The 22,500-nt window shown below is 45.7% G+C and overlaps 1 protein-coding gene across 11 annotated transcripts in view; it reads right to left on the bottom strand.

Annotated features, from left to right (window-relative positions):
- Window positions 1–22,500, bottom strand: part of LOC115188717 (dystrophin) — a 208,717-nt gene that overhangs the window by 22,626 nt on the left and 163,591 nt on the right. For 7 of the 11 annotated variants that reach the window (XM_029747452.1, XM_029747449.1, XM_029747450.1 and 4 more), the window contains 6 exons: window positions 12,956–13,017; window positions 12,482–12,556; window positions 8,191–8,392; window positions 5,158–5,243; window positions 4,147–4,304; window positions 1,790–1,956 (listed from right to left, as the gene is read on the bottom strand). In XM_029747452.1, coding sequence (XP_029603312.1) covers window positions 1,790–1,956; window positions 4,147–4,304; window positions 5,158–5,243; window positions 8,191–8,392; window positions 12,482–12,556; window positions 12,956–13,017 — 750 coding nt within the window. Of the gene's footprint in view, window positions 1–1,789; window positions 1,957–1,988; window positions 2,170–2,210; window positions 2,383–4,146; window positions 4,305–5,157; window positions 5,244–8,190; window positions 8,393–12,481; window positions 12,557–12,955; window positions 13,018–22,269; window positions 22,469–22,500 lie in introns of those variants that run through there. The other 4 variants (XM_029747460.1, XM_029747458.1, XM_029747457.1 and 1 more) reach the window with 4 other exon arrangements.

The following is a 22,500-nucleotide window of genomic DNA, read 5'->3' as shown; positions in this document are numbered from 1 at the left end:
TTAAACAGAGAGAGGGGACACTGGGGGGAGGACAGAGGTTAAACAGAGAGAGGGACACTGGGGGAGGACAGAGGTTAAACAGAGAGAGGGGACACTGGGGGAGGACAGAGGTTTAAACAGAGAGAGGGGACACTGGGGGAGGACAGAGGTTAAACAGAGAGAGGGGACACCGGGGAGGACAGAGGTTAAACAGAGAGAGGGGACACTGCGGGAGGACAGAGGTTACACAGAGAGAGGGGACACCGGGGGAGGACAGAGGTTAAACAGAGAGAGGGGACACTGGGGGAGGACAGAGGTTAAACAGAGAGAGGGGACACTGGGGGAGGACAGAGGTTAAACAGAGAGAGGGGACACTGGGGGAGGACAGAGGTTACACAGAGAGAGGGGACACTGGGGGAGGACAGAGGTTACACAGAGAGAGGGGACACTGGGGGAGGACAGAGGTTACACAGAGAGAGGGGACACTGGGGGAGGACAGAGGTTAAACAGAGAGAGGGGACACTGGGGGAGGACAGAGGTTAAACAGAGAGAGGGGACACCGGGGGAGGACAGAGGTTAAACAGAGAGAGGGGACACTGCGGGAGGACAGAGGTTACACAGAGAGAGGGGACACCGGGGGAGGACAGAGGTTAAACAGAGAGAGGGGACACTGGGGGAGGACAGAGGTTACACAGAGAGAGGGGACACTGGGGGAGGACAGAGGTTACACAGAGAGAGGGGACACTGGGGGAGGACAGAGGTTAAACAGAGAGAGGGGACACTGGGGGAGGACAGAGGTTACACAGAGAGAGGGGACACTGGGGGAAGACAGAGGTTACACAGAGAGAGGGGACACTGGGGGAGGACAGAGGTTAACAGAGAGAGGGGACACTGGGGAGGACAGAGGTTAAACAGAGAGAGGGGACACTGGGGGAGGACAGAGGTTACACAGAGAGAGGGGACACTGGGGGAGGACAGAGGTTACACAGAGAGAGGGGACACTGGGGGAGGACAGAGGTTAAACAGAGAGAGGGGACACTGGGGGAGGACAGAGGTTACACAGAGAGAGGGACACTGGGGGGAGGACAGAGGTTAAACAGAGAGAGGGGACACTGGGGGAGGACAGAGGTTACACAGAGAGAGGGGACACTGGGGAGGACAGAGGTTACACAGAGAGAGGGGACACTGGGGGAGGACAGAGGTTAAACAGAGAGAGGGGACACTGGGGGAGGACAGAGGTTACACAGAGAGAGGGGGACACTGGGGGAGGACAGAGGTTACACAGAGAGAGGGGACACTGGGGGAGGACAGAGGTTAAACAGAGAGAGGGGACACTGGGGGAGGACAGAGGTTAAACAGAGAGAGGGGACACTGGGGGAGGACAGAGGTCAGGTGAACTTCAAGGTTGAGGTTGATATCAGGGAGTTGTGTTCCTGGGGTCAACTTTGGGATTGAATAAAGGGGCTTGAAAAATCTGAGGCTACAGCTCAATGACACCCTATATAGTGCACTACTTATGACCAGAGCCCAATTGTGGCCGCCCAATATAGACAATGGTCAAAAGTAGTGCACTACCTATGGGGAATAGGGTGTGATTTGAGACTTGCCCTTGGAGATAGAGAAGGCTACTGAGAAGAAACAAGAGAGAAAGAAAGGGAGAGTCTGTCTGTCTGTCTGTCTGCCTGCCTGTCTGTCTGTCTGTCTGCCTGCCTGCCTGCCTGCCTGCCTGCCTGCCTGTCTGTCTGTCTGTCTGTCTGTCTGTCTGTCTGTCTGTCTGTCTGTCTGTCTGTCTGTCTGTCTGTCTGTCTACCTGAAGCCGATGATAGGACACTCCTTGCAGATGTTACACTTGGCCTGATGTTTGGCTGTCTCAGCAGCCGCCACACGGTGTAAGACAGGCAGCCACACCATCGACTGAGGCTCCAGACGCATCCAGTCCAGGAACATAGCAGCTTCCAGCTCTGGCTTGTTATTGGCCTGTTAGACAGGAAGTACAATACATAACCAATCAGGAACATAGCAGCCTCCAGCTCTGGCTTGTTATTGGCCTGTTAGACAGGAAGTAGAATACATAACCAATCAGGAACATAGCAGCCTCCAGCTCTGGCTTGTTATTGGCCTGTTAGACAGGAAGTAGAATACATAACCAATCAGGAACATAGCAGCTTCCAGCTCTGGCTTGTTATTGGCCTGTTAGACAGGAAGTACAATACATAACCAATCAGGAACATAGCAGCCTCCAGCTCTGGCTTGTTATTGGCCTGTTAGACAGGAAGTACAATACATAACCAATCAGGAACATAGCAGCCTCCAGCTCTGGCTTGTTATTGGCCTGTTAGACAGGAAGTAGAATACATAACCAATCAGGAACATAGCAGCCTCCAGCTCTGGCTTGTTATTGGCCTGTTAGACAGGAAGTAGAATACATAACCAATCAGGAACATAGCAGCCTCCAGCTCTGGCTTTTTATTGGCCTATTAGAAATAGTTTAACACACATACAACCAATTACGGAAGAGCTACGGTCAGCAAGAGGGAAGGTTTGACTAATAGGACAAACCAGTGGTATTGACAGTCTAAATATGTATAAGATATGTATAAAGTGTTATATTACTCTAGGACAAACAGTTTAAAATAAATAATACAGAACTACAAACTCTCAGGCTACTGTTTTCTCCTGGATTGTAAAGCAGGGGTTTTCCATTCCACTCGACATATTTACTGCTGGAAACAGATGCAGTGATGACTGTAGAGAAGTTATTTCCACTGGCTGACAGATGGACCATAGATTACAGATCACCATAGGGTAATAGATTCACTGTGGCTAACACATTCAGTATGGTTATTCACTATAGCTAGCAGGCTAAGTGATGCACTTTGGCTAACACATTCAGTATGGTTATTCACTATAGCTAGCAGGCTAACATATGTATTTTGGCTAACATAGATATCAGGCTAACATATGTACTTTGGCTAACACATTCAGTATAGTGATTCACTATAGCTTGTAGGCTAACAGATGTACTGTGGCTAACACATTCAGTATGGTGATTCACTATAGCTACCAGGCTAACAGGTGTACGTTGGCTAACATAGCCACCAGGCTAACATATATACTTTGGCTAACACATTCAGTATGGTGTTTCATTAGGCTATAGATATCAGGCTAACATATGTACTTTGGCTAACCTAGCTAGCAGGCTAACATATGTACTTTGGCTAACATAGCTAGCAGGCTAACATATGTTCTTTGGCTAACCTAGCTAGCAGGCTAACATATGTTCTTTGGCTAACATAGCTAGCAGACTAACATATGTTCTTTGGCTAACCTAGCTAGCAGGCTAACATATGTACTTTGGCTAACATAGCTAGCAGGCTAACATGTGTTCTTTGGCTAACATAGCTAGCAGGCTAACATTTGTACTTTGGCTAACCTAGCTAGCAGGCTAACATATGATCTTTGGCTAACATAGCTAGCAGGCTAACATATGTTCTTTGGCTAACCTAGCTAGCAGGCTAACATATGTACTTTGGCTAACATAGCTAGCAGGCTAACATATTATCTTTGGCTAGCATAGCTAGCAGGCTAACATATGTACTTTGGCTAACCTAGCTAGCAGGCTAACATATGTTCTTTGGCTAACATAGCTAGCAGGCTAACATATGTATTTTGGCTAACATAGCTAGCAGGCTAACAGATGTACTTTGGCTAAAATGGCTGCTGTGGATAATCTAGAAAGATGATTCCAACTCAGATCTTCACAGCAGTCCTGTCTGATGTCCTTCTTTTTTCCTATTTTTTATTCTAATCTTTTTTTGTATGGTATTTTCAGAGTGCAATGTATAGACCTACTGATTAAATACAAATGACTCTATCTCTACCTAAAGAGACACTTTGTCAGACATTTTCCCACAGTGCATGGTATGGTTTTCCATTAAATGCATGTGATCTGCAGAATGTGCTTAGCACAGTAGTGTGGAATGTGAGGTAGTTTATACGCCTGTATGTTATATGTACGTTGTTTGTGTGTGTGTAAGCATGTGTGTGCGTGCGTGAGAGCATGTGTGTATGTGCATCCGTGCTTGTGTGTGTGTGTGTGTGTGTGTGTGTGTGTGTGTGTGTGTGTGTGTGTGCATAGCTAGGACCCCAGCTACTAGCTTCACATACAAACTGGAAGCAGCTGCGGACGCTGGGCTCAATGTTGGAGCCCCCGAAGGAGGCCACCTCTCCCAGCTGACGGGGGATCTGGATGGAATCATGGAGGAGAAGACCCAGCCTCCGCTGGTCACAGAACCCTGTAGCACTGGCTACCTGGCGGAACAGGACTGATAGAGGTGGGGGAGAGAGAGAGAGAGGGAGGGAGGGAGGCAGCGAGCAATGGAGAGAGGTAAATACCCAAGTCAAGAGATACATACCAACATACTAACAGACTAGACCACATGGATACTGTCTCTATATACGTACTAGTTATACCAACAACAACACACAAATCAACAATCTGGCCATGGGTTTTTACACTATGTGGTGCCAAGTTTGCTGCTAATATAAAGATCAGTCACTACTTCCATCTGTATTTGTCCTCCAGATGAGGTAATATAAAGATCAGTCACTACTTCCATCTGTATTTGTCATCCAGGTGAGGTAATATAAAGATCAGTCACTACTTCCATCTGTATTTGTCCTCCAGATGAGGTAATATAAAGATCAGTCACTACTTCCATCTGTATTTGTCCTCCAGGTGAGGTAATATAAAGATCAGTCACTACTTCCATCTGTATTTGTCTTCCAGGTGAGGTAATATAAAGATCAGTCACTACTTCCATCTGTATTTGTCCTCCAGGTGAGGTAATATAAAGATCAGTCACTACTTCCATCTGTATTTGTCCTCCAGATGAGGTAATATAAAGATCAGTCACTACTTACATCTGTATTTGTCTTTCAGGTGAGGTAATATAAAGATCAGTCACTACTTCCATCTGTATTTGTCCTCCAGGTGAGGTAATATAAAGATCAGTCACTACTTCCATCTGTATTTGTCTTTCAGGTGAGGTAATATAAAGGTCAGTCACTACTTCCATCTGTATTTGTCTTTCAGGTGAGGTAATATAAAGATCAGTCACTACTTCCATCTGTATTTGTCTTTCAGGTGAGGTAATATAAAGATCAGTCACTACTTACATCTGTATTTGTCTTCCAGGTGTGCTTTGCAGAGTGAGATGATGCCGGTTTTGAAGGACAGAGTTCTGATTTTTCCACTTCTTCCTCTGTGAAACCAATCAATCATAACAATAAATCAGATGTCAATCAATCATATCAATAAATCATATCAATCAATCATATCAGTCAATCAAATCAATCGATCATATCAATCAATCAGATACTCATCAATCAGTGAGTGTCGTTAGGGGACGCGTCTATAGGGACGAGTCGTTAAGTACGTGTCGTTAACTTGTTATGGATAGGGGGCAGTATTTTCACGGCCGGATAAAAAACGGACCCAATTTAATCTGATTATTACTCCTGCCCAGAAGCTAGAATATGCATATAATTATTAGCTTTGGATAGAAAACACTCCAAAGTTTCTAAAACTGTTTGAATGGTGTCTGTGAGTATAACAGAACTCATTTGGCAGGCCAAAACCTGAGAAGATTCCAAACAGGAAGCGCCCTCTCTGACTATTTCTTGGCCTTCTTGATCATCTCTATCCAAAACAGGGGATCTCTGCTGTAATGTGACATTTTCTAACGCTCCCATAGGCTCTCAGAAGGCGCCAGAACGTTGAATGATGACTTTGCAGGCCATGGCTGAAAAACAGTAGCGCATTTGGATAGTGGTCGATCTGAGAACAATGAGACTGGGGGCGCGTGCACGAGACGACTCCATGTTTTTATTTTTCCGTCTTTGAACGAAAACAGGGTTTCCCGGTCGGAATATTATCGCTTTTTTACGAGAAAAATCGCATAAAAATAGATTTTAAACAGCGTTTGACATGCTTCGAAGTACGGTAATGGAATATTTTGACATTTTTTGTCACGAAACGCGCCGGGGTGTGTCACCCTTCTTTACCCTTTGGATAGTGTCTTGAACACACGAACAAAACGCCGCTATTTGGATATAACTATGGATTATTTGGAACCAAACCAACATTTGTTATTGAAGTAGAAGTCCTGGGAGTGCATTCTGACGAAGAACAGCAAAGGTAATCCAATTTTTCTTATAGTAAATCGGAGTTTGGTGAGTACCAAACTTGGTGTCAAAATAGCTAGCCATGATGGCCAGGCTATCTACTCAGAATATTGCAAAATGTGCTTTCACCGAAAAGCTATTTTAAAATCTGACACCGCGATTGCATAAAGGAGTTCTGTATCTATAAGCCTTAAAATAATTGTTATGTATTTTGTGAACGTTTATCGTGAGTAATTTAGTAAATTCACCAGAAGTGTTCGGTGGGAATGCTAGTTCTGAACGTCACATGCTAATGTAAAAAGCTGGTTTTTGATATAAATATGAACTTGATTGAACAAAACATGCATGTATTGTATAACATAATGTCCTAGGAGTGTCATCTGATGAAGATCATCAAAGGTTAGTGCTGCATTTAGCTGTGGTTTTGTTTTTTGTGACATTATATGCTAGCTTGAAAAATGGGTGTCTGATTATTTCTGGCTGGGTACTCTGCTGACATAATCTAATGTTTTGCTTTCGCTGTAAAGCCTTTTTGAAATCGGACAGTGTGGTTAGATAAAGGAGAGTCTTGTCTTTAAAATGGTGTAAAATAGTCATATGTTTGAAAAATGGACGTTTTTGGATTTTTGAGGAATTTGTAATTCGCGCCACACCTATCATTGGATATTGGAGCAGGTGTTCCGCTAGCGGAACGTCTAGATGTAAGATTAAGTACGTGTCGTTAGGGACGTGTCGTTAAGTACGTGTCGTTAAGTACGTGTCGTTAGGGACGTGTCGTTAAGTACTTGTTGTTAGGGACGTGTCGTTAGGGACGTGTCGTTAGGTACGTGTCGTTAAGTACTTGTTGTTAGGGACGTGTCGTTAGGGACGTGTCGTTAGGGACGTGTCGTTAGGGACGTGTCGTTAGGTACGTGTCGTTAAGTACTTGTTGTTAGGGACGTGTCGTTAGGGACGTGTCGTTAGGTACGTGTCGTTAAGTACTTGTTGTTAGGGACGTGTCGTTAGGGACGTGTCGTGAGTGTTGTGTGTGTACTATTCGTACGTGTCGTTAAGTACTTATCGTTAAGGACGTGTCGTTAGGGACGTGTCGTGTGTTGTGTGTGTACTATACGTACGTGTCGTTAAGTACGTGTCGTTCAGTACGTGTCGTTAGGGACTCGTCGTTAGGGACGCGTCGCTAGGGACGTGTCGTGAGTATTGTGTACTATACGTACGTGTAGTTAGGGACTCGTCGTTAGGGATGCGTCGTTAGGGACGTGTCGTGAGTGTTGTGTACTATACGTACGTGTCGTTAGGGACTCGTCGTTAGGGATGCGTCGTTAGGGACGTGTCGTGAGTGTTGTGTACTATACGTACGTGTCGTTAGGGACGCGTCGTTAGGGACGTGTTGTGAGTGTTGTGTACTATACGTACGTGTCGTTAGGGACGTGTCGTTAGGGACGTGTCGTGAGTGTTGTGTACTATACGTACGTGTCGTTAGGGACGCGTCGTTAGGGACGTGTCGTGAGTGTTGTGTACTATACGTACGTGTCGTTAGGGACTCGTCGTTAGGGACTCGTCGTTAGGGACGTGTCGTGAGTGTTGTGCACTATACGTACGTGTCGTTAGGGACGCGTCGTTAGGGACTCGTCGTTAGGGACGTGTCGTGAGTGTTGTGTACTATACGTACGTGTCGTTAGGGACTCATCGTTAGGGACTCGTCGTTAGGGACGTGTCGTGAGTGTTGTGTACTATACGTACGCGTCGTTAGGGACTCGTCGTTAGGGACGTGTCGTGAGTGTTGTGTACTATACGTACGCGTCGTTAGGGACTCGTCGTTAGGGACGTGTCGTGAGTGTTGTGTACTATACGTACGCGTCGTTAGGGACTCGTCGTTAGGGACGTGTCGTGAGTGTTGTGTACTATAGGTACGTGTCGTTAGGGACTCGTCGTTAGGGACGTGTCGTGAGTGTTGTGTACTATACGTACGTGTCGTTAGGGACTCGTCGTTAGGGACGTGTCGTGAGTGTTGTGCACTATACGTACGTGTCGTAAACATTGAGCAGCCAGTTGAGACACATGTCGACACACAGCGGGACGTTGACCAGGTTCCCATGCTGCTGGTCCAGTTTCTCATAGAGGCTGGTCAGACACGTCATCACCTGCATGATGTCCATCAGCTGCTCATTCTGCTTCAGGCCATGCTGCTCAAAGACCTCACATGCTGCAGGCATACCTAGGAGGTCCACTGGAGAGGAGAGGAGGGAGGAGAGAGGAGAGGAGTGGAGGAGATGAGGGAGGGGAGAGAGGAGTGGAGGAGATGAGGGAGGGGAGAGAGGAGAGGAGGAGATGAGGGAAGGGAGAGAGGAGGAGTGGAGGAGATAAGTGAGGGAGGGGAGTGGAGGAGAGGAGGAGACGAGATGAGGGAGGGAGGGTAAGAGAAAGAGAGAGTTACTGAGTAACTGATGTGTAACAGTGTATCTGATGTGTAACAGAGTAACTGCTGTGTAACAGAGTAACTGATGTGTAACAGAGTAACTGATGTGTAACAGTGTATCTGATGTGTAACAGAGTAACTGCTGTGTAACAGAGTAACTGATGTGTAACAGAGTAACTGATGTGTAACAGAGTAACTGATGTGTAACAGAGTAACTGATGTGCAACAGAGTAACTGATGTGCAAAAGAGTAACTGATGTGTATCTGATGTACAACAGAGTAACTGATGTGTAACTGATGTATAACTGATGTATAACAGAGTAACTGATGTATAACAGAGTAACTGATGTGTAACAGAGTAACTGATGTGCAACAGAGTAACTGATGTATAACAGAGTAACTGATGTGTAACTGATGTGTAACAGAGTAACCGATGTGCAACAGAGTAACTGATGTATAACAGAGTAACTGATGTGTAACAGAGCAACTGATGTGTAACTGATGTGTAACTGATGTGTAACAGAGTAACCGATGTGCAACAGAGTAACTGATGTGCAGCAGAGTAACTGATGTGTAACTGATGTGCAACAGAGTAACTGATGTGTAACTGATGTGTAACAGAGTAACTGATGTGCAACAGAGTAACTGATGTGTAACAGAGTAACTGATGTGTAACTGATGTGTAACTGATGTGCAACAGAGTAACTGATGTGTAACAGAGTAACTGATGTGCAACAGAGTAACTGATGTGTAACAGAGTAACTGATGTGCAACAGAGTAACTGATGTGTAACTGATGTGTAACTGATGTGCAACAGAGTAACTGATGTGCAACAGAGTAACTGATGTGTAACTGATGTGTAACAGAGTAACCGATGTGCAACAGAGTAACTGATGTGCAGCAGAGTAACTGATGTGTAACTGATGTGCAACAGAGTAACTGATGTGTAACAGAGTAACTGATGTGCAACAGAGTAACTGATGTGTAACAGAGTAACTGATGTGTAACTGATGTGTAACTGATGTGCAACAGAGTAACTGATGTGTAACAGAGTAACTGATGTGCAACAGAGTAACTGATGTGTAACTGATGTGTAACTGATGTGTAACAGAGTAACTGATGTGTATCTGATGTACAACAGAGTAACTGATGTGTAACAGAGTAACTGATGTGTAACAGAGTAACTGATGTGTAACAGATGTGTAACTGATGTGTAACTGATGTGTAACTGATGTGTAACAGAGTAACCGATGTGCAACAGAGTAACTGATGTGTAACAGAGTAACTGATGTGCAACAGAGTAACTGATGTGCAACAGAGTAACTGATGTGTAACAGAGTAACTGATGTGTAACAGAGTAACTGATGTGTAACAGAGTAACTGATGTGCAACAGAGTAACTGATGTGCAACAGATTAACTGATGTGTAACAGAGTAACTGATGTGTAACAGAGTAACTGATGTGCAACAGATTAACTGATGTGCAACAGCGTAACTGATGTGTAACAGAGTAACTGATGTGTAACAGAGTAACTGATGTGCAACAGAGTAACTGATGTGTAACAGAGTAACTGATGTATAACAGAGTAACTGATGTGTAACAGAGTAACTGATGTGTAACTGATGTATAACAGAGTAACTGATGTGTAACTGATGTGTAACAGAGTAACCGATGTGTAACAAAGTAACTGATGTGTAACAGAGTAACTGATGTGTAACAGAGTAACTGATGTGCAACAGAGTAACTGATGTGCAGCAGAGTAACTGATGTGTAACTGATGTGTAACAGAGTAACTGATGTGCAACAGAGTAACTGATGTGTAACAGAGTAACTGATGTATAACAGAGTAACTGATGTGTAACAGAGTAACTGATGTGTAACTGATGTATAACAGAGTAACTGATGTGTAACTGATGTGTAACAGAGTAACCGATGTGTAACAAAGTAACTGATGTGTAACAGAGTAACTGATGTGTAACAGAGTAACTGATGTGCAACAGAGTAACTGATGTGCAGCAGAGTAACTGATGTGTAACTGATGTGTAACAGAGTGACTGATGTGTAACTGATGTGTAACTGATGTGTAACAGTAACTGATGTGTAACAGAGTAACTGATGTGCAACAGAGTAACTGATGTGCAACAGAGTAACTGATGTGTAACTGATGTGTAACTGATGTGTAACAGAGTAACCGACGTGTAACTGATGTGTAACTGATGTGTAACAGAGTAACTGATGTGTAACAGAGTAACTTATGTGTAACAGAGTAACTGATGTGCACAGAGTAACTGATGTGCAACAGAGTAACTGATGTGTAACAGAGTAACTGATGTGTAACAGAGTAACTGATGTGTAACAGAGTAACTAATGTGTAACAGAGTAACTGATGTATAACAGAGTAAGTGATGTATAACAGAGTAACTGATGTGTAACTGATGTGTAACTGATGTGTATCTGATGTGTAACAGAGTAACTGATGTGTAACAGAGTAACTGATGTGTAACTGATGTGTAACTGATGTGTAACTGATGTGTAACAGAGTAACTGATGTGTAACAGAGTAACTGATGTGCAACAGAGTAACTGATGTGCAACAGCGTAACTGATGTGTAACAGAGTAACTGATGTGCAACAGAGTAACTGATGTGCAACAGAGTAACTGATGTGCAACAGAGTAACTGATGTGCAACAGAGTAACTGATGTGCAACAGAGTAACTGATGTGCAACAGATTAACTGATGTGTAACAGAGTAACTGATGTATAACAGAGTAACTGATGTGCAACAGAGTAACTGATGTGCAACAGAGTAACTAATGTGTAACAGAGTAACTGATGTGCAACAGAGTAACTGATGTGTAACAGAGTAACTGATGTATAACAGAGTAACTGATGTGTAACAGAGTAACTGATGTGTAACAGAGTAACTGATGTGTAACAGAGTAACTGATGTGTAACTGATGTATAACAGAGTAACTGATGTGTAACTGATGTGTAACAGAGTAACTGATGTGTAACAGAGTAACTAATGTGTAACAGAGTAACTGATGTGTATCTGATGTGTAACAGAGTAACTGATGTGTAACAGAGTAACTGATGTGTAACTGATGTGTAACTGATGTGTAACTGATGTGCAACAGAGTAACGGATGTGTAACAGAGTAAATGATGTGTAACTGATGTATAACAGAGTAACTGATGTGTTGCAGATGTGTAACTGATGTGTAACTGATGTGTAACAGAGTAACGATGTGCAACAGAGTAATTGATGTGTAATAGTGCTTGGTGGAAATGAAAGAGTGGGTGAGAGACTGAGGGATGATGAATGAGTGAGTGATGTACATTTACATTACATTTAAGTCATTTAGCAGACGCTCTTATCCAGAGCGACTTACAAATTGGTGCATTCACCTATAATATCCAGTAGAACAACCACTTTACAATAGTGCATCTATTGTAGAGTGTGAGGGGAGGACAACGGACGAGAGGGTGATGGAGTAGAGCAGGTACTGTAGCACAGAAACTCTGTGAGGGGTGATGGAGTAGAGAGGTACTGTAGGACAGAAACTCTGTGAGGGGTGATGGAGTAGAGAGGTACTGTAGGACAGTAACTCTGTGAGGGGTGATGGAGGAGAGGTACTGTAGGACAGTAACTCTGAGGGGTGATGGAGTAGAGAGGTACTGTAGGACAGAAACTCTGTGAGGGGTGATGGAGTAGAGAGGTACTGTAGGACAGTGACTCTGTGAGGGGTGATGGAGTAGAGGAGGTACTGTAGGACAGTAACAATGAGGGGTGATGGAGTAGAGGAGGTACTGTAGGACAGTAACTCTGAGGGGTGATGGAGGGCTGATGGAGGAGATGAGATAGTTTTGGGCGGTGACTCTGTGAGGGGGCTGGACTTACGACAGAGAGCTTTCTGCAGGCGCCTCAGCTTCATGGCTGTCCGGTAGGCTGAGAAACGCACGTTGTTCAGGTCGGCTGCAGAGACACATGGAGAGACAGTCACTAAAACTAAATACACTGTAAAACATTGCTATCTCCATCCATAATCAGCCATTGGCCTGCTACTTGACTTGATGTAGCTCGCTCACACTTTTGGTACAGTACAATACAATTGTATAGAGCTAGGGTTGCAAAATTCCAGAAACTTGCAATAAATTCTCTGGTTTTCCCAAAATCCTGGTTGGAGGATTCCCGGAATCAGAAGGGAATAAGCAGGAAATCCAACCGGGATGTCTGGGAAAACAGGGAATTTATTGAAAGTTCACTGAATTTTGCAACCCTATACAGGGCAAACCTAATCAAGTGCATCTGAAATAGTTCCTACTTGACAAAGGTTCAATTTGTCTGTTGGTCCACTGTATGTGGACCTCTTACCCAGAGACTGGTAGAGGTCGGCCATCTTGGGATGGTCCCAGCATGTTGTCTGTGTCTGGTGGCTGGAGGAGAGGTCAGGAGAATACAGAGGTCAATACAATCAGGGCCGTGCACAGAACTTTTGGGGTCCAAAAAAGTTTTACGCAACAGCTCATTAAGCAATTATGACATTGATTATTTAGTTCCATAGAAGCAATAGATGGACAAATTAAATGACACAAATAAAGAACCCTTAGCCTCAAAGGCTTCAGTCTTATTCACTTTAATAACCCTACCATATGCTACAGTTAACACGACGACTTGCAGGCAGTGGGTTCAGAACAACAACAACAAAAAATGTATACAACAACAAATATTAGTGTGTGAATTTCTACCACCACCCAAAAGGACACTTTGGAGATTGGAAGGGCAAAGGGTCATGTGCTCTGCACAGGTAGAGTCCTATTTGTCCACGTACCTGAATATACACACACACACAGGCAAGAGACATGTTGACTGCAAAGAGTTAACAAAGGGGTTATATCACATGTGACGCCGTGTACACACTGATTGTGTGTCTGTGGGGTGAAGGAACCAGGGAAGACAGTAAAGGGTCCTGTGGGGTGAAGCAGGGTAAAGGGACCAGGGAAGACAGTGATGGGTCCTGTGGGGTGAAGCAGGGTAGAGGGACCAGGGAAGACAGTAAAGGGTCCTGTGGGGTGAAGCAGGGTATAGGGACCAGGGAAGACAGTAAAGGGTCCTGTGGGGTGAAGCAGGGTAAAGGAACCAGGGAAGACAGTAAAGGGTCCTGTGGGGTGAAGCAGGGTAAAGGAACCAGGGAAGACAGTAAAGGGTCCTGTGGGGTGAAGCAGGGTAAAGGAACCAGGGAAGACAGTGATTGGTCCTGTGGGGTGTAGCAGGGTAAAGGAACCAGGGAAGACAGTGATTGGTCCTGTGGGGTGTAGCAGGGTAAAGGAACCAGGGAAGACAGTGATTGGTCCTGTGGGGTGTAGCAGGGTAAAGGGACCAGGGAAGACAGTGATGGGTCCTGTGGGGTGTAGCAGGGTAAAGGAACCAGGGAAGACAGTGATTGGTCCTGTGGGGTGTAGCAGGGTAAAGGGACCAGGGAAGACAGTGATTGGTCCTGTGGGGTGTAGCAGGGTAAAGGGACCAAGGAAGACAATAAAGACAGTGATGGGTCCTGTGGGGTGTAGCAGGGTAGAGGAACCAGGGAAGACAGCGATGGGTCCTGTGGGGTGAAGCAGGGTGAAGGGACCAGGGAAGACAGTAAAGGGTCCTGTGGGGTGAAGCAGGGTAAAGGGACCAGGGAAGACAGTGATTGGTCCTGTGGGGTGTAGCAGGGTAAAGGAACCAGGGAAGACAGTGATTGGTCCTGTGGGGTGTAGCAGGGTATAGGGACCAGGGAAGACAGTAAATACAGTGATGGGTCCTGTGGGGTGAAGCAGGGTAAAGGGACCAGGGAAGACAGTAAAGACAGCGATGGGTCCTGTGGGGTGAAGCAGGGTAAAGGAACCAGGGAAGACAGTGATTGGTCCTGTGGGGTGTAGCAGGGTAAAGGAACCAGGGAAGACAGTGATTGGTCCTGTGGGGTGTAGCAGGGTAAAGGGACCAGGGAAGACAGTGATTGGTCCTGTGGGGTGTAGCAGGGTAAAGGAACCAGGGAAGACAGTGATTGGTCCTGTGGGGTGTAGCAGGGTAAAGGAACCAGGGAAGACAGTGATTGGTCCTGTGGGGTGTAGCAGGGTAAAGGGACCAGGGAAGACAGTGATTGGTCCTGTGGGGTGTAGCAGGGTAAAGGAACCAGGGAAGACAGTGATTGGTCCTGTGGGGTGTAGCAGGGTAAAGGGACCAGGGAAGACAGTGATTGGTCCTGTGGGGTGTAGCAGGGTAAAGGAACCAGGGAAGACAATAAAGACAGTGAGTGATGGTTCCTGCATTCCAAACACCACTCAGACTAAAACTCTCAGCATGACCCTCTCTCACCTTGGCAAAGAGCACAGCCGCTGCTGGCTCCACTGGAGTGTGTGTGTGTGTGTGTGTGTGTGTGTGTGTGTGTGTGTGTGTGTGTGTGTGTGTGTGTGTGTGTGTGTGTGTGTGTGTATGGCGGCAGTTAAACTAGCTAGCTGTTATATAATTCCACCTGCTTTTACAGTGACTGTGTCAAATCACTTAGTCTAGCCAAAGTGTTAGCTACTAGTTACAGTACTACCTCTCTCCTCTCCTCCACCTCTCCTCTCTTCCTCCTTTCCTCTCTTCCTCCTCCACCTCTCCCTCCTCCTCCTCTCCTCTCTTCCCCCTCCCTTCCTCTTCTCCTCTCTTCCACCTCCTCTCTTCCACCTCCTTCTCCACCTTACCTCCTCCTCTCCCCTCCTCCTCCTCCTCTCCATTCCTCTTTCTCCTTCTCCTATATCTCCCATCATCACACCTACTCCTCACCACTGCTGCCAGCTCAAAGTAGATTGAATAAATGTGTGTGACCAAAATAGAGCAGGAGTGGGTATGGGAGTGGGTATGGGAGTGGGTATGGGAGTGGGTATGGGAGTGGGTATGGGAGTGGGTATGTGAGTGGGTATGGGAGTGGGTATGGGAGTGGGTATGGGAGTGTATGAGGAAGTGTGTGGAGACGTGATGCGTCAGAAGGTTTAGACAAGAAGTCAAGTCAATGTTACGTCCCAAATGACCCTTTATTGTGCACTCCTTTTGACCAAGAGGGAATAGGGTGTCATTTGTGGTGCATGTTAAACAAATCAAAATATATTAAATATCTGAGATTCTTCTAAGTAGCCACCCTTTGCCTCGATGGCAGCTTTGCACACTCTTGGCATTCTCTCAACCAGCTTCATGAGGAATTATTTTCTAACAGTTTTGAAGGAGTTCCCACATATGCAGAGCACTTGTTGGCTGCTTTTCCTTCACTCTGCGGTCCAACTCATCATAAACCATCTCAATTGGGTTGAGGTCGGGTGGTTGTGGAGGCCAGGTCATCTGATGCAGCACTCGCCATCACTCGGTTTTTGCGACTGCACTGGAAGAAACTTTCAAAGTTCTTCATGTCTTAAAGTAATGATGGACTGTCATTTCTCTTTGCTTACTTGAGCTGTTCTTGCCATAAAATGTACTTGGTCTTTTACCAAATAGGGCTATCTTCTGTATACCACCCCTACCTTTTAACAACACAACTGATTGGCTCAAACACATTAAAAAGTAAAGAAATTCCACAAATCCCACCTGTTAATTGAAATTCATTCCAGGTGGCTACCTCATGAAGCTGGTTGAGAGAATGCCAAGAGCGTGCAAAGCTGCCATCAAGGCAAAGGGTGGCTACCAATGTGACGGAGGAAACACCGTCCAACTGGCAACCGTGTCAGCGTGCACATGCCCGGCCCACCACAGAAGTCGCTAGCGCACGATGGTACAGGGACATCCTGGCAGGCCAAACCCTCCCCTAACCCGGACAACACTGGGCCAAATGTGCGCCGCCTCTTGGTCTCGGCCGGCTGCGACACAGCCCGGGATCGAACCCGGATCTGTAATGACGCCTCTAGCACTGCGATGCAGAGCCTTAGACCGCTGCGCCACTCGGGAGGCCCCTTCCATAGTATGTTGATTAACCTGGTTGTTCATGTAGCAAAATCTTCTGCTGGCACACCCTGGCTATATAATGGTGTTATCTCACCAGCATTTAGGCTAAGTAACAGAATACCATCCCTGATTTGAAGGTGTGTCTCAGTGTATGCATGATGTCATAGCCAGTCCTTCTATAAATTGATACTAGCCAATGTTTTCCCCTTGTAACCAGGTTGTCACATAGAGGTGAAAAGACGTCTTCCACAAGGCAGGCCATGTAGTCTACACTAGGCATACATGTACATCCTGTATATAAATATGAAACACCAGCACTTTACATCACTATGAAGTGGAGAGTAATCCCATCAGGCATTTCCAGGAAGAGACTGATCCTCTCACCATTTCTATTTTTAAACATTCTATCAATTCTCTGTTTATTCGTGTCATTGTTATTAAAGACGTTCAGTAGAGGCCAGAGTGAAGGACTGAATGGTTTCCATAGTGACTATACTGTAGTAGGAGTATTCACGTTGCACTACTACTCTACCAATACTCTAGTGTAGCCTATAGGCTATGTTCTAAATTAGAACCTGGCTGGTTCCAGGCCTGAATGCTGATTGACTGACAGCCGTGGTATATCAGACCGTATACCACGGGTATGACAAAACATGTATTTTTACTGGTCTAATTACATTGGTAACCAGTTTATAATAGCAATAAGGCACCTTGGGGGTTTGTGGTATATGGCCAATATACCACTGCTAAGGGCAGTGCCCAGGCACTCCGCGTTGTGTTGTGCCTAAGAACAGCCCTTAGCCGTGGTATATTGGCCATATACCACAAACCCCAGAGGTGCCTTATTGCTTAAGTGGCTCCTTTGACCCCAACCATGATTTGAGGACCACCTTAAACCAAGACAGATGTGAGAACACATGATGATACTGTAGGAATCTCTCCAAGGCAGTTAACCAGCTGGTATGTCTAGTCTAACTCTAAAATAACAGTTAACCAGCTGGTATGTCTAGTCTAACTCTAAAATAACAGTTAACCAGCTGGTATGTCTAGTCTAACTCTAAAATAACAGTTAACCAGCTGGTATGTCTAGTCTAACTCTAAAATAACAGTTAACCAGCTGGTATGTCTAGTCTAACTCTAAAATAACAGTGAACCAGCTGGTATGTCTAGTCTAACTCTAAAATAACAGTTAACCAGCTGGTATGTCTAGTCTAACTCTAAAATAACAGCAGTGTAATGATCCTAATAAACCTGCCATGCAAACTGTAGCTACTGTGAGACTAGAGCGCGTGTGTGTGTGTGTGTGTGTGTGTGTGTGTGTGTGTGTGTGTGTGTGTGTGTGTGTGTGTGTGTGTGTGTGTGTGTGTGTGTGGCAGCACGCTAGAGCTAGAGCGAGAGAGAGATTCATTATTCATGCTGTGTCCTTTCTGTGACCAGGAATCTGTGTCTCATTGAGATGTCAACTTATTTTACTAGAAAGACCTGCATGACTGTCTGCCCACTGTAATCCAGTAGGTCTTCTGTCCGCCCACTGTAATCCAGTAGGTCTCCTGTCCGCCCACTGTAATCCAGTAGGTCTCCTGTCCGCCCACTGTAATCCAGTAGGTCTCCTGTCCGCCCACTGTAATCCAGTAGGTCTCCTGTCCGCCCACTGTAATCCAGTAGGTCTCCTGTCTGCCCACTGTAATCCAGTAGGTCTCCTGTCCGCCCACTGTAATCCAGTAGGTCTCCTGTCCGCCCACTGTAATCCAGTAGGTCTCCTGTCTGCCCACTGTAATCCAGTAGGTCTCCTGTCCGCCCACTGTAATCCAGTAGGTCTCCTGTCCGCCCACTGTAATCCAGTAGGTCTCCTGTCCGCCCACTGTAATCCAGTAGGTCTCCTGTCCGCCCACTGTAATCCAGTAGGTCTTCTGTCTGCCCACTGTAATCCAGTATGTCTCCTGTCCGCCCGCTGTAATCCAGTAGGTCCCCTGTCTGCTCGCTGTAATCCAGTAGATCTCCTGTCCGCCCGCTGTAATCCAGTAGGTCTCCTGTCTGCCCGCTGTAATCCAGTAGGTCTCCTGTCTGCCCGCTGTAATCCAGTAGGTCTCCTGTCTGCCCACTGTAATCCAGTAGGTTTCCTGTCTGCTGTAATCCAGTAGATCTCCTGTCTATCTGCTGTAATCCAGTAGGTCTCCTGTCTGACCGCTGTAATCCAGTAGGTCTCCTGTCTGCTGTAATCCAGTAGATCTCCTGTCTGCCTGCTGTAATCCAGTAGGTCTCCTGTCTATCTGCTGTAATCCAGTAGATCTCCTGTCTATCTGCTGTAATCCAGTAGATCTCCTGTCTGCCCGCTGTAATAAAGTAGGTCTTCTTCTGTATGTCATCATGTAAATATTGTACTGAAGTGGACATATTGGATCTGCTGCTGCTACTGCTGAGGTGAAACTCTTGTCAACTATCCATAGCTTGTTTTAGCTCAATCCAAGATCATCATGTGACGTATATTTTTGATTTATTGAACCTTTATTTAACTAGGCAAGTCAGTTAAGAACAAATTCTTATTTACAATGACGGCCTACACCGGCCAAACCCGGACGATGCTGGGCCAATTGTGCGCCGTCCTATGGGACTCCCAATCACGGCCGGTTGTGATACAGCTTGGATTCGAACCAGGGTGTCTGTAGTGATGCCTCTAGCACTGAGATGCAGTGGCTTAGACCAGTGCTTTTTGGATTGTGTCAAGATCATCATGTAACCAAGAGGTTTCCAACCAGGGGTACTAGGACTCTTGGGGGTCCTTGGCCGTTCCACACGAGCTACTTGAGAAGACTCATGAGGCCATAGGCCTCCTGGTAAAATGCACATGAGGGGTACTCCAGGCAGAGCAGAATTCAGCTGGTGGAACAGTAACTGAAACAGGTTGGAACCACAGATGTAACCTTCCAAAGGCTTTTTGTTTTGGGTACTTGCAGGTGCAACCACACTTGAACTGTGTCACTGTGGGCTGAAGCAGCATTTACCTGGTAATAATGCAGCATGAAGGAGACTGAGGTAACTACTAACTACCCACTGTGGGGTGAAGCAGCATTTACCTGGTAATAATGCAGCATGAAGGAGACTGAGGTAACTACTAACTACCCACTGTGGGGTGAAGCAGCATTTACCTGGTAATAATGCAGCATGAAGGAGACTGAGGTAACTACTAACTACCCACTGTGGGGTGAAGCAGCATTTACCTGGTAATAATGCAGCATGAAGGAGACTGAGAGGTAACTACTAACTACCCACTGTGGGGTGAAGCAGCATTTACCTGGTAATAATGCAGCATGAAGGAGACTGAGAGGTAACTACTAACTACCCACTGTGGGGTGAAGCAGCATTTACCTGGTAATAATGCAGCATGAAGGAGACTGAGGTAACTACTAGCTACCCACTGTGGGGTGAAGCAGCATTTACCTGGTAATAATGCAGCATGAAGGAGACTGAGGTAACTACTAACTACCCACTGTGGGGTGAAGCAGCATTTACCTGGTAATAATGCAGCATGAAGGAGACTGAGGTAACTACTAACTACCCACTGTGGGGTGAAGCAGCATTTACCTGGTAATAATGCAGCATGAAGGAGACTGAGGTAACTACTAACTACCCACTGTGGGGTGAAGCAGCATTTACCTGGTAATAATGCATTATGAAGGAGACTGAGGTAACTACTAGCTACCCACTGTGGGGTGAAGCAGCATTTACCTGGTAATAATGCAGCATGAAGGAGACTGAGAGGTAACTACTAACTACCCACTGTGGGGTGAAGCAGCATTTACCTGGTAATAATGCAGCATGAAGGAGACTGAGGTAACTACTAGCTACCCACTGTGGGGTGAAGCAGCATTTACCTGGTAATAATGCAGCATGAAGGAGACTGAGGTAACCACTAGCATGGCTGTGGGAAGACTGTGTCAAATAAAAACCATCATCCTATCAGTCAGCTCCACCAGCTGGAGACCACACCCATGTCCACACCCATGTGAGAGACCACACCCATGTCCACACCCATGTGAGAGACCACACCCATGTCCACACCCATGTGAGAGACCACACCCATGTCCACAGACAGGTGAGAGACCACACCCATGTCCACAGACAGGTGAGAGACCACACCCATGTCCACAGACAGGTGAGAGACCACACCCTCAAAATGTGTTCAGGTAGGATGATATGTTATATCAGTGGGATAAATGGATGTACTATCCTACTACACACACACACACACACACACACACACACACACACACACACACACACACACACACACACACACACACACACACACACACACACAGGCCTTAATATGTGTGAAGAGACTGTCACCAGTTTGAAGAAATGTTTGAATGACTCACATGGAATCTCAATAATTCATTATAGAATGTTTCATTTTTCCCATAAATGTGAAATATGAAGTGTGCATCATTTATGGTTCTTGCATTAATAAAATAGCTAATCTTTAACTCCAATACATGCTGTCATAGACTGTATTATAAATAGCACACAGCAATAAAAGTATCTTACTAATGACAAGTACTCCTATATTGTAGCTCAAACACTTTCTGTGAATTATAAACCTCCACAATCCACACACTCATTGATATATGATCCTTATACACACACACAGACACACACACACAAACACACAAACGACAGAAGAATACCCAAACGTGCCTAGGCACATCACACTCTTCCAAGTCGAGGTGAACGAAAAGAAAGGCAGAGAAAAGCAAGATGCGTTTTGGATCTCACGCTCGAGCTGTATTTTGTCACGCACGCACGCGCGCCCACACACACACATCACACGCACAAAACCTGCAGTCACATTTCTGTCCAAAAATCTGCACCCGCCCCCGATTCCTCGCACACATTTCACGACTACAATCATATGTTTTATCAACGGTATAAACAGTGCATATAAATGTAATGCATTTATTTATGTGATTATAACAGTCAACATCCGTTCTTCATTCATTGCCCAGAGAGAGACTCCCTCGTGATTGAGTACCAACAGGGCGATTGGAAATGTTGACCGCTGCTCAGCTCAGCACCTTTTTATAAGGCCGTCTGCAAACAATGAACGGCCCGTCTCGGGGTGACAACACCAAACATAGGACATATACCGCGCGCACTATTGCACTAAATTGCATAAAGAATCACAGTGAAATCAGCCTTGTTATCACACCAAGGTGATATTTACCCTCTGTGTGAAGGAATGCTTGACGGACGCAGTGACTGTGGCGAGAAGAAGACAGGGAGATATTCTATGAAATAAAACAGTTAACGCACACAGATAATAAATAATGTTAGGAAATAATGAAATAAAACGTTGAAAAGCAAGCTGCATGACGAATTCTCCTCTAGAACCTCCATTATGGAAGGGATTCGGGACAATCATGTCGATATGCCGGCTAGAGGGCCATAAACACCCCGGATCCTGTCGCCCTAGCGGGGGACAGGACGCTTTGTAGCCCCCCCGAACACCTGCTGGGTTTGGCTAGTTTAGCTTTAGATAACACCACCACATCTGCTGGCTGCTACTGCTTACTCTGCCTCTGTGTGGTGAACACTACCCAAGCAGCCTGTCTCTGCCTCCTTTCCACTGCGTCCTCTGTACGCTGCTTGCTAGGCACGCCAGCACATTGTCACAGGCAGCACACAGGCTGAATCTACCATACTGCCTTCATTCTGTACATGCATTTCACACTTACTTTCGTAGCTGCTCCCTCATCTCTTGCCGTTTTAATCGCAGATCCAAGTGTTATTTAGAAAAGCCCCAAACACGGCGGATTCCGAACAGTGATGGCAATCCTCGAACCGTCCTCTGTGGGAGAAAACGTCCGATCTAGCCGTGTTCCGTTCCCGCAAGCAGTTCACAGAGGCTGGCTTCTCCGCTGTGCTGGCCAGACTAGGCGGAGCTATGATTCCTGCTGCCTCCCTTC

This window comes from Salmo trutta, unplaced genomic scaffold, assembly GCF_901001165.1.
Source record: "Salmo trutta unplaced genomic scaffold, fSalTru1.1, whole genome shotgun sequence".
NCBI lineage: Eukaryota > Metazoa > Chordata > Actinopteri > Salmoniformes > Salmonidae > Salmo > Salmo trutta.
This window is presented reverse-complemented; position numbering and strand designations above follow the sequence as displayed.